The sequence below is a fragment of the Canis lupus genome, chromosome 2 (genome assembly GCF_011100685.1).
Source record: "Canis lupus familiaris isolate Mischka breed German Shepherd chromosome 2, alternate assembly UU_Cfam_GSD_1.0, whole genome shotgun sequence".
Lineage (NCBI taxonomy): Eukaryota > Metazoa > Chordata > Mammalia > Carnivora > Canidae > Canis > Canis lupus.
The window spans coordinates 21936706-21952059 of NC_049223.1; the positions used below are offsets into that span (position 1 = coordinate 21936706).

General features: G+C 44.8%; 1 protein-coding gene and 1 long non-coding RNA gene across 18 annotated transcripts in view; one reads left to right on the top strand and one right to left on the bottom strand.

Moving 5' to 3' along the window:
- Positions 1-1663, bottom strand: part of LOC102156435 — a 44680-nt gene extending 43017 nt beyond the window's left edge. For both annotated transcript variants that reach the window (XR_005355294.1, XR_005355295.1), the window contains exon 1: positions 1604-1663. This is a non-coding gene — a long non-coding RNA (uncharacterized LOC102156435). The remainder of the gene's footprint in view (positions 1-1603) is intronic.
- Positions 1664-7232: 5569 nt separating this feature from the next.
- BEND7 (BEN domain containing 7) overlaps positions 7233-15354 on the top strand; it is an 81318-nt gene continuing 73196 nt past the window's right edge. For 6 of the 16 annotated variants that reach the window (XM_038530080.1, XM_038530078.1, XM_038530081.1 and 3 more), the window contains exons 1-2: positions 9029-9053; positions 10918-11001. Coding sequence is in view for 5 of the 16 variants with exons in the window: in XM_038530077.1 (XP_038386005.1) it covers positions 8433-8493; positions 10918-11001 (145 nt within the window). In the remaining 11 variants the exon portion in view is untranslated. Of the gene's footprint in view, positions 7359-8400; positions 8494-9028; positions 9054-10917; positions 11002-15354 lie in introns of those variants that run through there. The other 10 variants (XM_038530077.1, XM_038530086.1, XM_038530087.1 and 7 more) reach the window with 5 other exon arrangements.

The window sequence follows — 15354 nt, forward strand, 5'->3', positions numbered from 1 at the left end:
ACAGTACAATAAAAGGATCATTCACCATGTTTGAGTGGAATTTATCCTGGGGATGGTTCAATATCTGCAAGTCAATCAACGTGACATACCACATTAAGAAAATGAAGGATAAAAATCATATGATCATCATAATAGATGTGGAAAAAACATTTGACAAATTTCAACATCCATTTACGATAAAAACTCTCTAAAAGGTGGGTTTCAAGGGAACCTACCTCAACGTAATAAAGGCCATATGTGGAAAATCCACAGCTAAAATCATATGCAATGTTAACAGCTGAAAGCTTTTCCTTTAAGATCAAGAACAAGACAAGAATGTCCATTCCCTTCACTTTTATTCAACATAGTCCTGGGAGTCCTAACCACAGCAATCAGACAGGAAAAAGAAATAAAAAGGCATCTGAATTGATAAGGAAGAAGTTAAATTGTCACTGTTTGCAGATGACATGATAATATAAAACCCTGAGCAACCCACAAAAAACTATTAGAAATAGTTACGGAACTTACATAATTCATTAAGAATTCTGTAAAGTTGCAGGATACAAAACCAATATACAAAAATACGTTGTGTTTCTATTCACTAATAATACAGTAGCAGAAAGATAAATTAAGAAAATAATTCCATTTACAATTACATCAAAAGGAAAAAAATACCTAGGAATAAACTTAACCAAGGAGGGGGAAGACCTGTACTCTGAAAACTACAGAACACTGATGAAAGAAACTAAAGACAACACAAATAAATCCAAAGATATTCCATGCTCATGGATTGGAAGAATTAATATTGTTAAAAAGTCCATATTACCCAAAGCAATCTACAGATTCAGTGCAATCCCTATCAAAATACAAATAGCATTTTTCACAGATCTAGAACAGATAATACTAAAACTTGCACAGAACCACAAAAGATTTCAAATAGCCTAAGCCAATTTTAAGAAGGGCAAAACTGGAAAGATTACAATCCCAGACTTCAAGATCTACTACAAAGCTACAATAATAGGAAGAGTATGGTACTAGCCTAAAAATAGACACATAGATCAACAGAACAGATTAAAAAAGCCCAAAAATAAACCCACCATTACATGGCCAATTAATCTATGACAAAGGAAGCAACAATATAGACTAAGTAAAAGACAGTTTCTTCAACAGATTGTGCTGGGAAAACTGGACAGCTACATACAAAAGAATGAAACTGGACCACTTCCACACACACACACACACACACACACACACACACACACTAAACTCTACATGGATTAAAGATCTAAATGTGAGACCTGAGACCATAAACCTAGAAAAAAACATAAGCAGTAATCTTTCTGGCATTGGCTTAGCAACATTTTTCTAGATATATCTCCTCAGGCAAGGAAAACAAAAATAAAATTAAACTATTGGTACTATACCAAAATAAAAAGCTTTTACACAGCAAAGGAAATCACCTACAAAGGGCAAAGGCAACCTCCTGAACAGAAGAAAATATCTGCAAGTGATATATCCAGTAAGGGGTTAATACTCAGAATACATAAGGAATTTTTAAACTCAGCACCAAAAAAAAAAAAAAAATAATAATAATCTAATTTAAAAATGGGCAAAGGAACTTAACATTTTTGCAAAGAAGACATCCAGATGGCCAACAGACACATGAATAGATGTTCATCATCATTCATCATCAGGGAAATACGAATCGAAACCACAATGAGATATCCGCGCACTTGTCAGGAAGGCTGAAATAAAAAAACAGAGAAACAACAAGTGTTGGTGAGGATGTATAAAAAAGGAACCCTTGTGAACTGTTGGTGTAAATGCAAATTAGCGCGGTATGGAAAACTGTACGGAGGTTGCTCAAAAAATTGAAAAGAGAATTAACATATGATTCAATAATTCCACTACCATGTACTCATCCAAAGAAAATGAAAATTCTAATTTGAAAAGACATGTGCACTCCAATGTTTATTGCCACATTACTTACAATAGCCAAGATATGGAAGCAACCCAAATGTCTATCCATAGATGAAACGATAAAGATGTTGTACAAATATACCGTGGAATATTACCCAGCTATAAAAAAGAGATACCTTGCCATGTACAACAGCATGCATGGATCTAGAGGATATAATGCTAAGTGAAATAAGTCGGTCAGATAAGTATTGCACAATTTCATTCATATGTGAACTTTAAAAAACCAAACAATCAGAAAAATAAAAGACAAAAGAACAGACTCTTAAAAACAGAGAACAAACTGGTGGTTGCCAGAGGAGAGGTGAGGGTGGTGGAATGGGTGAAACAAATGAAAAGGATGAGGGCACACTTATCTGGATGAGCTCTGAGTAATATATAGAACTGTTAAATCATTATACCATATGCCTAAAACTAATGTCACAGTACATTAATATACTTCAATTAAGAAAAAGAAAATGTACAAGAATATCCATCATCAATAGAATGTATGAAAAACTGTGGAAAAGAGTGAACTGCCACTATACCCAACATGAATGAATCTCACGTATAGAACGCTGGCCAAAAGAAGTCTGACACAAAACAGCATACACTATGATTCCATTCATATAAAGTTCAAGAGCAGGCACATATTGAGGTAAGGTCATAGAAGTTAGAACTGTGGTTTCCCTTGGGGGTTATCTGGGTGGAGGGACCACAGGGGAGCCTGCTGGCGGGCCAGAAATGTTCTATATCTTAATCTAGGGGGAAGGAGTATACATGGATGATACCTAAGTAAAAGAAATCGACTGCAAGTATATACCTAAGATTTATAGTCTTTATCATATATGTTGGATCTTTTTTTTTTCTTTAAAGATTTTATTTATTTAGTCACGATAGACATAGAAAGAGAGAAAGGGAGAGATACAGGCAGAGGGAGAAGCGGGCTCCATGCCAGGACCCTGACGCGGGACTCGATCCCGGGACTCCAGGATCGCACCCTGGGCCAAAGGCAGGCGCCAAACCGCTGAGCCACCTAGGGATGTCCTATATGTTGGGTCTTAATAAAAAAGAACATTAAATATTTATTTTATTTTTTAAAGATTTTATTTATTAATTCATAAGAGACTCAGAGAGAGAGGCAGAGACATACCCAGAGGGAGAAGCAGGCTCCCTATAGGGAGCCAGAGGCAGGACTCCAACCCAGGACCCCAGGATCACGACCTGAGCCAAAGGCAGACGCTCAACCACTGAGCCACCCAGGTGCCCCTATTTATTTCAGGGGATCCCTGGGTGGCTCAGCGGTTTCGTGCCTGCCTTTGGCCCAGGGCATCATCCTGGAGTCCCAGGATCGAGTCCCGCGTCGGGCTCCCGGCATGGAGCCTGTTTCTCCCTCTGCCTGTGTCTCTGCCTCTCTCTCTCTCTCTCTCTCTATCATAAATAAATAAAAATAAATCTTTAAATAAATAGGTATTTATTTATTTTAAAGAAAGGACAGAAATGTAGCAAGGATAATGCATCACGTTTAAGATAGAAAAACAGTATACCATTCCCAAGTTTCACTAAAAAATAGTTTTAGGGTTTTCCTCATTTGCCAGATAGGAGTAATAGTATCTATCAACTTCATATAGCAATTAAGAGAATCAGATAATATATAAATATAAATATCTTTGTACTCTAATAAGAGAAGTCCTCTGTCGATAGAAGGTAATATTTGTAGAGCATTCCAAATATATCATTTTCACTTAAGTAATATCTTAGAAATTCTTCTTCCGTTCTTTTAAAATACAGTAACTAAAACCCATAAAGTAAACAAAGAGGAACTCTGAGTTAGGCCAGCAACAAATCGATAAATTGATAATTGGTCCTAAAGTAGAGCTGCCCATTCTTTCCAGGACCCCTCTGATGGGCAATTGTCATTAAATCAAAATATTGTTTCTCCTAATGTTAAATCTTCCTGAAAGATTCCAGAATCTGCCTAGAACAGGATACTCAATTCCAGAGACTACCACCAAAGATTTATTAAATTTCAAGCCCAATAATACAATCCTGCTTACCCCCTTTTTTGAGTTATTAATAAAACAAACAAGATTGGGGATCCCTGGGTGGCTCAGCGGTTTGGCACCTGCCTGGAGCCTGCTTCTCCCTCTGCCTGTGTCGCTGCCTCTCTCTCTCTCTGTCTCTCTCATGAGTAAATAAATAAAATATTAAAAACAAACAAACAAGATTGCAACCAGCTCTAACAACTCATATAACAACATGGTTCAAATCGTACAGTTCCTCTAAATCAGACCGGTCCAATGTGGTAGCACCAGCCACACGTGGCTACTGAACACTTGAAATTTGGCTAATCTGAACTGATCTGCCCTCTAAGTGTAACACACACACAATTTTCAAAATTTCATACAAAAAAAGAATGCAAAATATCTCAATATTTTATATTGATTATATGTCAAAATGATAATATTTTTAATACACTGGGTTAAATAACTAAATATACCTAATATATACCTAAGTATGCCTAGATAAGGTATACTACAATGAATTTAATCTGTTTATTTTTAGGTTTTCTAAATGTGCTAATAGAAAACTTTAAATTTTGGGCAGCTGGGTGGCTCAGCAGTTTAGCACTGCCTCCAGCCCAGGGCCTGATCCTGGAGTCCCGGGATCGAGTCCCACGTCAGGCTCCCTGCATGGAGCCTGCTTCTCCCTCTGCCTGTGTCTCTGCCTCTCTCTCCCTCTGTCTCTCCCATGAATAAATAAAATCTTTAACTAACTAACTAAATAAATAAATTTTACATATGGCTTGCATTGTATTTCTACTAGACAGCAGGGATCTAAATAAAGATAGACCTTTTTATAATGCTATTTTTCTCAGAGTTTTCAAAAGAGTTTTAAGAATTAGGGTGAAGACTGCTTAAATGTTTTCTGGCCAAATTACCTGTCTTTGTTAACAATTAAAATCTACATTGAATCTTTACAATCAACGGAGTTTTAGAGTGGTCATATGATGTTTGGCCCCCACGAAGTCACAGAATATTTAACTGGTTTTCCCTGAGCTTTAATAATATGTAAACCTGTAGTTCTAAAACTTTTCAGGGCTTTGTACTGTTGAGGCAGAGAAATGAACTTAATAGATCTCCAACATGACTTTCCAGGATGCCCCAACACAAAAGCTACATTCAATTAACCAAAAATGATACTGCTATGAATTGAATTGTTGTTCTCCCAAATTCATATGTTCAAGCCCTAGCCCCCAGTATGATATGTGGAGGTGGGGGATTTGGGAGGTAATTAGGTTTAGATGAGGTCATGAGGATGGGGTGCTGATTGATGGGATTAGTGTCCTCATAAGAAGAAAAGATCAAAACTCTTTCTCTCCCTGATGTGAGGACACTGTGAGAAGGCAGCCATCTACAAGCCAGAAAGAGAACTGACCCTGCCAGACCTTCATCTGGGATTTTTTGAATTCACAACTGTGAGAAAATAAATTTTGATTATTTAAACCACCCAGTCTACTGTATTTAGTTACGGCAGCTCAAGTAACTAACACAGAGATCTACTGCTTAAAGCAATCTCTCTTTTATTAAACATGATAATCTTCACTTAAGGCTATTTATGAATAGGTACATTTTGTTATATAAAGACATGATGATAAAAATAAATAAATAAAGACATGATGATTTGCACAATGTGAAGAATTTAAAAATAAATATTTGTTGACTTTTTCTATGTGTTAATAGGACAGGTCTGACCTACAGCTTCTGTAGACCAACTCACTCGTGGATCATCTTTGTTGAGCCAGAAAAAAAGGATCAAGGAAGATGAATATTATTTAAAAACATTGTTACTTCAAAATATTTCATTCTTAATTATATAAAAAATATTTTCTTCAGCACATAGAATTCATATTTCTATCCTAACTGAAAATGCAAAGTTGTTCATCTCTCCCCTAGGGATTTGCTTACTGGTGTGGCACTTTCAATGATTTCACCATAGTTTAGGCATAATAAAATCTCATTTTATGCTCCAAGGCAGGAACGATCCTAAATGCTCAACCAGTATAGTACACAACCCTGTGGCTTTTGGAACAACATTTAAATAGACATCCCAAAGAAGAAAGGGTCCCAGCCTAGGGAACGAAATAGTATGCTTGTTTCTTTAGAAACTTCAAAACATCATCAGATGTTTACTGCTTGGTTTTAAAGAAAGAAAGAGAAAGAGGGGCCAATAGAGTAGATTTAATAGTAGTAACAGAAGATTCAATCCCTTTTTATCACTTTAATCTTTTTTTTTTTTTGCCACCTTTTAGAGCTCCAAAGGGTCTAAGTTACTCCAAACAAAACAAAACAAAACAAAACAAAAAACAAAAACAAAACCATACAAAATTTTTTTGTCCTTCACATATTTTCGGGGAAAAGGACCCTGAACTTTGAACATAATCTCCAAGGAGGCAATGACCAAAAAAAGTTAAGAATCTTTTGGTTAAGGATTTGCTTAAGTAAAGTGAATGGACATTTGTCCTTGCACCTGGCCAGGTAGGGCCAGCTTCCTCATTCGCCGCACACCACCTAAGACCTCAGTATGTGTGTGTGTGTGTGTGTGTGTGTGTGTGTGTGTGTGTATATACATATATATATATGCCAGGCCCTGCTTCAGTGATTGGATTACTTGCTTGTTCCTTGCTTTTGTTTCCTGGGTGTGTGTACCCTAGCTGCTTCCAACTTCCCTCTTCCCCAGAGTTGTCCTGTTCTGTGTACCCCCCATTAGAGAGAGGGGCTGTCTCCTCCTCTGAGTGAGATCCAGGGTGAAATGCATCCCATTTATCAACATACCCCTCTCCCTCCTTCCTGGCTACTCTTCTGGGGCCAACCCGAGTTTGCCACCGTGTGGAATGGGTTGTCCCACCTCTTTTACTCTCTTTGTATTTAGGTCTAGGGACGGTGGGGTTCGGTGAGGTACTTTGAAACCTATCAGATTACAGTCCTGCGCTGCCATTCCCAGGCTGCGTAAAAATGCTCTTCCCTTCCCACCCTGAAGATGTTGCGAGTCGGGCATGGCGTGCTCCCAGCTCCCCAGAGCAGAATATCATATAAAAGTAATAAAAGCATTCTGTCGCTGTCCATTATTTTGGCTCTCGCACACCAGTGGCGGAGTCCCCCCGTGCACCTGCCTGGGCCATTTCTTCCCCAAGAGTCAGCAGCAGAGCCCCCGAGCACCCACTGACTGACGTCGCGGCCCTCACTCCTTCCACCCTCTCCACGCCCCCCGCCCCCCCGCCCCGCGTTCCAAGTTGTCTCCTTGAAGAGAACTCCAGATCTTTCGACAACCCCTTTTGTATTGAGGTAAAGAAGCCTCGAAGCTCACTCTCCTCACCAGTAAATTCTCCAATCTCTCCGTTTCCTGGCAGAGCGCGGAGAGGGGTAAGTTGTGTGCGTGTGTGCGCGTGTGTGCCTGTGTGTGTTTCCTAAAAACTTGCGTAAAGCCCGCTGAGCGCGGCCCCTCCGACATCCCGGATCTCCAGGCAAGGAGTGGGCTGGCCTGGGTCCCCCGACACCCGGCACGACGCCTCCCTGAGCCCGGCCCCGGGGAGCGGCGGCGAGAGGCAGGCGAGCTCGGGGTCGGGAGCCGCCCCCCCCCCTCCCCGGCGGCAGCAGCGGCGGCGGAGGCGCCCGGGTCACCCCCACCGCCCGCGGCCCCCGGCCCGACCCCCGCAGTCCCCGCCGGGAGGCCGGCCCGGCCGAGGGCGCTGCGCCGCGGCCTCCGGCTCCTCCGCGGGGCGCCGCGCGGCCAGGCCGGTGGGTGGCGGCGGCCCGGGCCCCCGGGGATGGCGGCGGCCGCGCTCCGCCAGCAGGTGGCCCCGGGGTCCCGGCGGCGCCGCCTCCTCCCCGGCGCCCCTCCTCCCGCGGGGGCGGTCAGCGCCCCGACCCGGCTCGCACCCCGCCGCCGCCGCCCTCGGCCCGCCCGCCGCGTCCCCGGGGCCGCGCTCGCCGCCGCCGCCGCCGCCGCCCGCCGCCGCCGCCGCGTCCGGAGCAGCGCCCAGGCCGGCCCGCCCGCCCGCAGCACCCGGCCCGCCGCGCCGCGCCCTCCCCGCCCCCAACTCGCTCCCCCGCGGAAAGTTCGGCTCGGGCGGCGGCGGCCCGGGGACCCGGCAAGCGAAGGGGCCGGGGGCCGTGCTGACGGGACCGGGCGGCGGCGGCGGCGGCGGCGGCGGCGGCGCGGCGGGGGCAACTTCTGCCGCCGGCCCCGCGAGCCGCAGCCCCCGGGCGCGCTCGAGGTGGTTCTGCCCTCGCCCTCGCCTCCCCCTGCGGATCCAGGGCACGGACCTTGGTCCTGGCGCTCCCGCTGCCGGGTGACAAGAGCCGCCGCCGCCGCCTCAGCCGCCTCAGCCGCCGCCGCCGCCTCAGCCGCCTCAGCCGCCTCACCGCCCCCCGGCCGCAGCCCCTGCCTCCCGCCTCCCGCCTCCCGCCTCCCGCCTCCCGCCTCCCGCCAGCACCATGGAGTTCTCCGAGAGGAAGAGGAGCAGGAAATCGCAGAGCTTCAAACTGGTGAGCCGAGGTAAGCGGCGGGCCGCCGGGCCGGGCGGGGGGCGTGCGGGCGGCGCGCGGGGAGGACTCGGCGCCGCGGAAACACCCCCGCGGCCCGCGCCCCGCGCCCCGCGGGGGGGCCGCGGTGTGGGGGCGACGGGGGCGCTTCCGGGACCCCCGGGTCCCCTCCCGCGGGGGCGGCGCGGGGGCGGCGCGGGGGGGCGCACACGCCGCGCGGCGGGGAAAGTTGTGCAGGGGGCGGGGGGAGGCAGGATGTTATTCAGCGTAAACAAGTCGGAGGGCACCTCAGGAAATTAGCGAACAATGACACTTGGGGAGCCGAGAGCCTTCTGTGGTATTGCACTCCGCGGCCGGGGGTGGGGGTGCGGTGGGGGCGGGGGGCGCGCGCTGCCTCTCCCCCGCAGGCCGTGCACGCTCGGATCCCGACCCCGGCTTGGGGGCTGGCCTCCCCCCCGCCCTCCTCACACATGCACACACCCCCCTCACGAAAACAGAAGCAAAAGCAAAAAAAAAAAAAAAGAAAAAGAAAAAGGTGGTGGTTCTTTCAAGCACCAGAAAGCAGCTCATTAGGTGAAGGTGTAGGAGCCCAGACGAGAGCGGTTGACCTCTGGCATCTTCGCTATAGATACGTTCCGGGGGTTGGGGGGGGAGGGGCGGTGGGAAGGTGTATCGGAAGGGATCGCTTGTCGGTCACAAAAGTATCCCGATTAAAAAAAAAAAAAAAAAAAAAAAAAGATTCCAGCCGGTTCCTGACGATTTAACAGGTGTATGCCGCTCGCCGTCTTCGGGCTTGGGTCTCTCACAGGGAGGGCCGGGGAAAGTTGAATCTCGCCCTGTCCTGTGTTCAGTTACTTGTCAGGTCTCTCTTTTCCTGATTGGACTTTGTCAAAGATGATGAGAACTTGACATAAGAGCAGACATTAAAATAGGGCTATTAAAATGGCTTTGTGTTACCTTAAATTACAGGCAGGTGACTTTCTACCCCCCCCCCCCCCCATCCTCATGTCACAAGTCCTGATACCGAGTTTTGGAACCGCCTCGTTTAAATATCTTCTTTGAATCAACTTGAGGTCAGAACCAAACCCCAGAATTTGTCCCCTTTCCCTCTGTGCTTCTATCTAGCACTGGCCTCAGAGTAGAGGGAGAGCAGGAACCTGGAGAAGCCCCGTGCGAGCTGATGAAAATTAGAGGGTGATTTCCAAGTAATAGGGCTTTTCAAGCTAAGCTGAGCTAACTGTGATGTAGATTCAGTAAAGTCTGCTCTCCGCTGGTCTGAAGGTGGTTGTATAGACATTTATTTCCAAGATCGGCTCAGATCTGTTTCCCCTGTTTTAGTTTGGATACTGTTTAATGAAAGAGGCCTGAAATAGTCTCTACAAATTCAAAATATTTGGCTCTTCCTTCTCTCTGTGTGTGGATTGCTCAGTCATTTGTACTTTTAAAAATCTCTCCGTATGTGACTGGCCGGTGGGTCTATTGATTCATTCAGGAATGTAGGCTGCTTTCTTATTTATGACCTCTCAGACAACTTACTACTTTATCTGAAAAGTGAGAAGTTTTGTAGACCTTGACCTGTTAGGTCTCAAGCCACAAAAAGGGGAATAGCTGTTAAGAAGGAACCTCTATTTTCTTCCTAGACGATCCTACCTTTTAGAAATAGATCATTGGCAAGCCCAGTAGCCTCCGTAGAGAAGAAAAACGCTTGTAAAGTACTGCATTTTAAAGTTTGACTGACATAGCAAGTTTTTCATTTTCCTCTTTTTTTTTTTTCTTTGAATTATGGGTCTGATTCTTCTCTCTGCTCTGCAGGTGCATTTTTAGCAAATAAACTATTGCATATTAAAGTGCAGTAGCTGAATGCAAAAAGACTGTGTGAATGACGAGAATCTTGCTTTCTTATCTAGACTATACTATATTTGAAATAACAAATCAGTAATTTTCATGTGTGCTTTCCTGTAAGCTGCTTAAAGGCTGGAATTTTTCTGGATAAACTGAGAAAACTGAGCATCAGGTTACCCGAAAGCATGCTATTGATAGACTGTACTCATGGAAGTGGGTTGTGGAGATAATTTTGGAATCGTCCCCTGGCCTATGATTGGGCAAGGTTTTTCTTTCCCTTATAAACATACTTGTCATTTGAAAGCAAAGAGGCCTAGTAATTGGCATCTCTGGGCCAAATTTACTGTGAAAACCCATGTGATCAGCAAGGCTGTTTTCTAAAGTCAAAGTAATATTTCAAGTTTGTATACTTCCTCAGAGTAAGCAAAGTTTTAGAGATTATTAGTGACTACAAATTCAGTGATTAACCGAGTTCTTGGAAATTTATAGTTTAAAGTATAGATTATACATCTTATATGTAATGAGAGTCTAGTCTTGTTTTTTCGTATCTTGCAGCTCATTAGAATTTTAATTTTTGGTTGTTTTCTCATCCCAGATTATCACCATGAGGTATATAAGATCTCAGAATTCAGCAACAATGTTAATGGGGAGGCCGAAGAGACACAACCTATTTACTTAGGTAGGTTCCTATGTCAATTAATTTCTTAGCAAAACAGCGTGGCCGTTTGCAATTAGGGGGAAGGGAAAGAGAAAAAAAAAAAAAAAAGATTGTGCCAGAACGGGAAATGTCTGCCATTGCTTAATATATGACATTCTTTTCAAGACCTTTTATTTTACAGATTGCCAATATATCCCTTATTAACATTGCTAAAAGTTGTAATTTCAGACATAAATGTTTATTAGTGTCTACACACAGTGCTAATTATCACTCACTCCCAGAGCCAGATGCTGACTGTGCAGGTTTGTCGCTCTGTGCTCACCCCATTTACATTGCATATTCGCTGGCATGCTTCACTGGCAATAGTTTGTGTAATTGGGGTATTACATCTTTGACATCTGGATAACAGAAATTCAATTTCCAGGAAGCTGCTATTTGTTTGGTTTTGCTTCTGCCTTGGGTGGGATAGAGGATTAATATGCTGTCTTATTATAATGTCCCTTCACCTCTGTGGCCTGGTTGCTAATCCTGCCATGACAAAATTAAATTAAATCTACACTCGACTTGTGTGCACTTCACCCCGGTACTTTTGGTCAGAGAGATGAGCCATGCTTTGCTCTTGCCATCCTTCTTCCAAGCTCACATCAGGGACGAGCTGACTAAAAGCAGTGTCTGTGAGACCATCCCACTTGGGTAGCTGCATGCTGAGTAAGTGAGTAGTCAGAAGCGTTTGCCACTCTTTCCAAGCACAGTTCTTGGTACAGATGCCAATCATGAAGGACCTTGCACGTGCACGTGCAGTGTGTTACTTCCAGACCATGAACCAAAAAGTAAACAACTTATCGATTTTGCCACCAAGAGGGAAGTACCCATAAAGCAGGAGAAGTAGGAGTAGAGAGTGAATGGTGGTGTGTGGCTTCAACCTTGCCCATCCTGACCGCCTCCACCACCCCGGGGTAGGAGGCTGAGCGCCGAGAAGGGAGCAGAAAGTGCGAGACATTCGAGGCCAAGAGTGATAAAAAGCAGGGGCCGTATCTGCTGGCTCTCTGGGGAGAATCGAGGGCCGAAGGAAGTAAGATTGCTGCTCAGACCCAGTGTGCGTGTAGTACCGCAGCTCCAAACAACATGAAAGCCAGATAGCGAAGTAATCTGTCTCTAGGGTCTCTCTCCCTTTGGCTTTGAGGCAGAGAACGGGTGGGTTGCAAAGGACTGAGAAATCACATGGATACTTGATTGAGGTAAAATAGGAGGGAAGGATCAACATTTCTTACATGAGCCACCAATGAAGGCACATAGATCTTTCCATCTAAGCGCAGACTGTCACCAGCACTGGCAACTATGCCTCGCACCTGTTTATAGCTAAGAGAGCTAAACACTGAGAAGTTAATAGGCAAGTGAAATGCTACAACCCAGAAGGAAGATATTCTTGGATTGTACTCTCTTCAGTTCCTTAATCGCTTAGAATTCTGTATTTTCATTTCCCTGAATTTGATTGGTTGGAATTCTGTATCTAAGTCCCACTCAACTTAGTCACTGGAAATGAGGAATTTGCCTATTAGTAGAAAATTTACATTTATCATAAAAATGGAACATCGTGTCCTTGGTTGGGTTATTCCTCCACAAAGCGAGCTTCCCCGCACTCCCCCCCCCCCCACCTCCAGCCAGTTCCCCTGTGTATTTGGAAAACAGTAAGGATGCTATACAGTGAGTAATTCTGGGTATGACAGGGGTGAGGGGTAGAGAACAGGAGGGTGTTAGTGCTCAGAATTCAGTAAAAGGCAAACTCTTGAAGGGGGCACACATTGCTCCTTTCATTTTCCCCAGCTCGAGTCCAGGAAGGTAAGAAAACATCACCAAAAGACCAGGTCAGAATAAGCTTTCCAAGTTACTAGACAAGAAGGCCTCAGACATCAAGAGACAAAAGATCAAACAGTGCAGACATGTGCCTGTCAATCTTGCTTATTCTGGGGACAGTGGGATGTGGTTCCCAAAGCACATTTTTATTTTATCTCCAGGTCAATAAAAAAAAAAACAAAACAAAACTGGAGGAGCAAATGATCACACTAACGTAATTTCTAAAGCAATGGGGAATAGTTACATGTGAAGTTAAGAATTTGGTTGTTGATGATGTTAAAAACAGGCATTTTTACTTTATACGTACTCTTCTCAAAACATAGATTTAAACCGTGGTTGTTTCATGAATTGCTAGAATCTATCCATAATGGAACTTGCTAGGATGAAGAATTTTGTGAGGCTTATGACATCGAAGGGAGTTTCTTAGCAAAATGCGAGAACTGTTTCAACTATAATGTGGTCCTAAAACATAGATGTTGTATAGGATTTTCTGTGTTCAGACATATGTATTATCTTTAATGCTGTCTCTACCTATAAGATTAAAGTTCACGTCTCCGGAAAAGCGAGTGAGTGCTCCGCGTTTTGGCAGAGTTCCCGCATGAAATCTATTTCTCTGGAATATTTTTAGGCTGTTGACTAATGTAGCACATCCAACATGGTAGGATAGCTCAATCGTGTGAATGGCTTGGCTGAGTGCTTTGGGAGTTACTCACACATTTTTAAATGTGATAATAGGGCCAGAGGAGGTTACCTTGCCCTGTGGACATTGACATTGTCAGGATGGCTGTAGTGGGCAACAATAAAAATTTGAGCACTGTTTGGAAAAAAAACAACAATTTGTTGTAATCAACGCAATTTTTTTTTTGGAAAATACTATGCACTCGGCACTTCTCTGGAATGAGAGTGGGGTTGGAGGTAACCAAAGAAATGGAAAGGACAGAGACCTTGTTCTCAATGATTAAATCTACTTGGGGACATAGGACAAGTTCAGAACACAGTTCTGAACAGCATTCAATAATCAGAACAGCTTCGGTTGTTGGGCACTCACTGTGTGCACAGTATTGACTTGAGGACCTCACATGAATCATCTCATTTGCTTCTCGTGGCAAATTTGTAAGTCATTATCATCCCCATTTTGTATGTGGGACTTAGATGTTTGGTAGCCTGCCAGAGGCCTCTCAAGTAGCAAGTGCCATAACTGGGATCCCAGGGCACCTCCGCCTGTGCTGGAAACACCCTGCCGCACGCCTCTGTGTGAACGATAACTCATTGACAAATAGGAACCATTAGGGCAACGAGCAAAAGCAGTGTTGGAAGGGAAGGCCGAATGCAGGGTCAAGTGGAGGGCTCTGGAAAGGCTAGACCTCGAGCTTGGGGAGGATTTGGATAGGCCGAGGGGAATTGGAGAAGATTCCAGGTGGGAGGGGGCCATAAGCTACAGCAGAGACATAGTGTCATGAGAATCAGATGTTAAATGATGGTCGCCCGTGTAAGAAGTGCTTTCATGTCTGTCATCCTGTGGTTTTGGGGGTATTCCCATAAGGTCACTAGGGCAGATGTTCTTATTCCCATTACCTAGAGGACAGGACTGAGGCTCAGAGTAAAGCACTTTGCTCATAAATAGTGGAACCCTGAGTAAACCCACGGCTCCTGTCCAAGGACCTTTCCCAATCTACCACGTCGGGCCAGATAATTCAAGGACCACCAAGAGACCTTATCTGGTGGCAAGGCACTTTTGGAAAGTATTTTAGTGAGATGGTGAATCCATTACTTGTAGCAGTAACACAGGCATTTGATAAAATCTCTTTTTATAAGTTGGGTTTTTAGATTGTCAATATATAAATTTGAAACATGTCTTTTTCAGGTGTTCAGTCTCATTCATTTATTCATTCGATAAATATTTATTGAGCTCCAATTACATGCCAGGCCCTGGCCCTGTTCTAGTTCCTTCTGACATGCTCAGTTCAGTTATACAGTTTTCAACAGGCAAAGCACAGGGTATAGTAACCATGCCAGTTGAGCAAGGTTGAGGCGTCTGAATCTCTAAATCTTTCTCAGTGGCTTTATTGATGCCAGCTGCCACCACCGTGGCCCCCAGAGTCTCCTCAAAGATGACACACTCCAGTAATCCCTACCCACTTTTCCAGGCTAGGGAGTTAGCCTTTCACGACAATGTAGGTCTCCTTCCTGGAGAAATGGGCAGGTGCGTGTTTAAATGGGGGTCCTCTTCCCCTGGAGTCAGGTGGCCTGGGTCCCACCTGGCTCCTGTTTCTTCCCAAGAGGGAGAGGGTACCCCGATGTTCCACCTCACCTGTGGCTGAAGTTCCATGAGTGAGAAGCAACCTCAAATAAATTAAAGGTCCAAGCTGGTCCTCAGTGTTTCTTGAGGTTAGAAACACAGCCAGTAATGGTAGGTGTCATTTGGGGAGAGCTTGCTGCATGGCAGGCACTGTGCTAAGAACTTTGCACGTTACCCCAGGGCACCGTGCAGCACACTCCACCTCTGCATGGCTTTTAGGG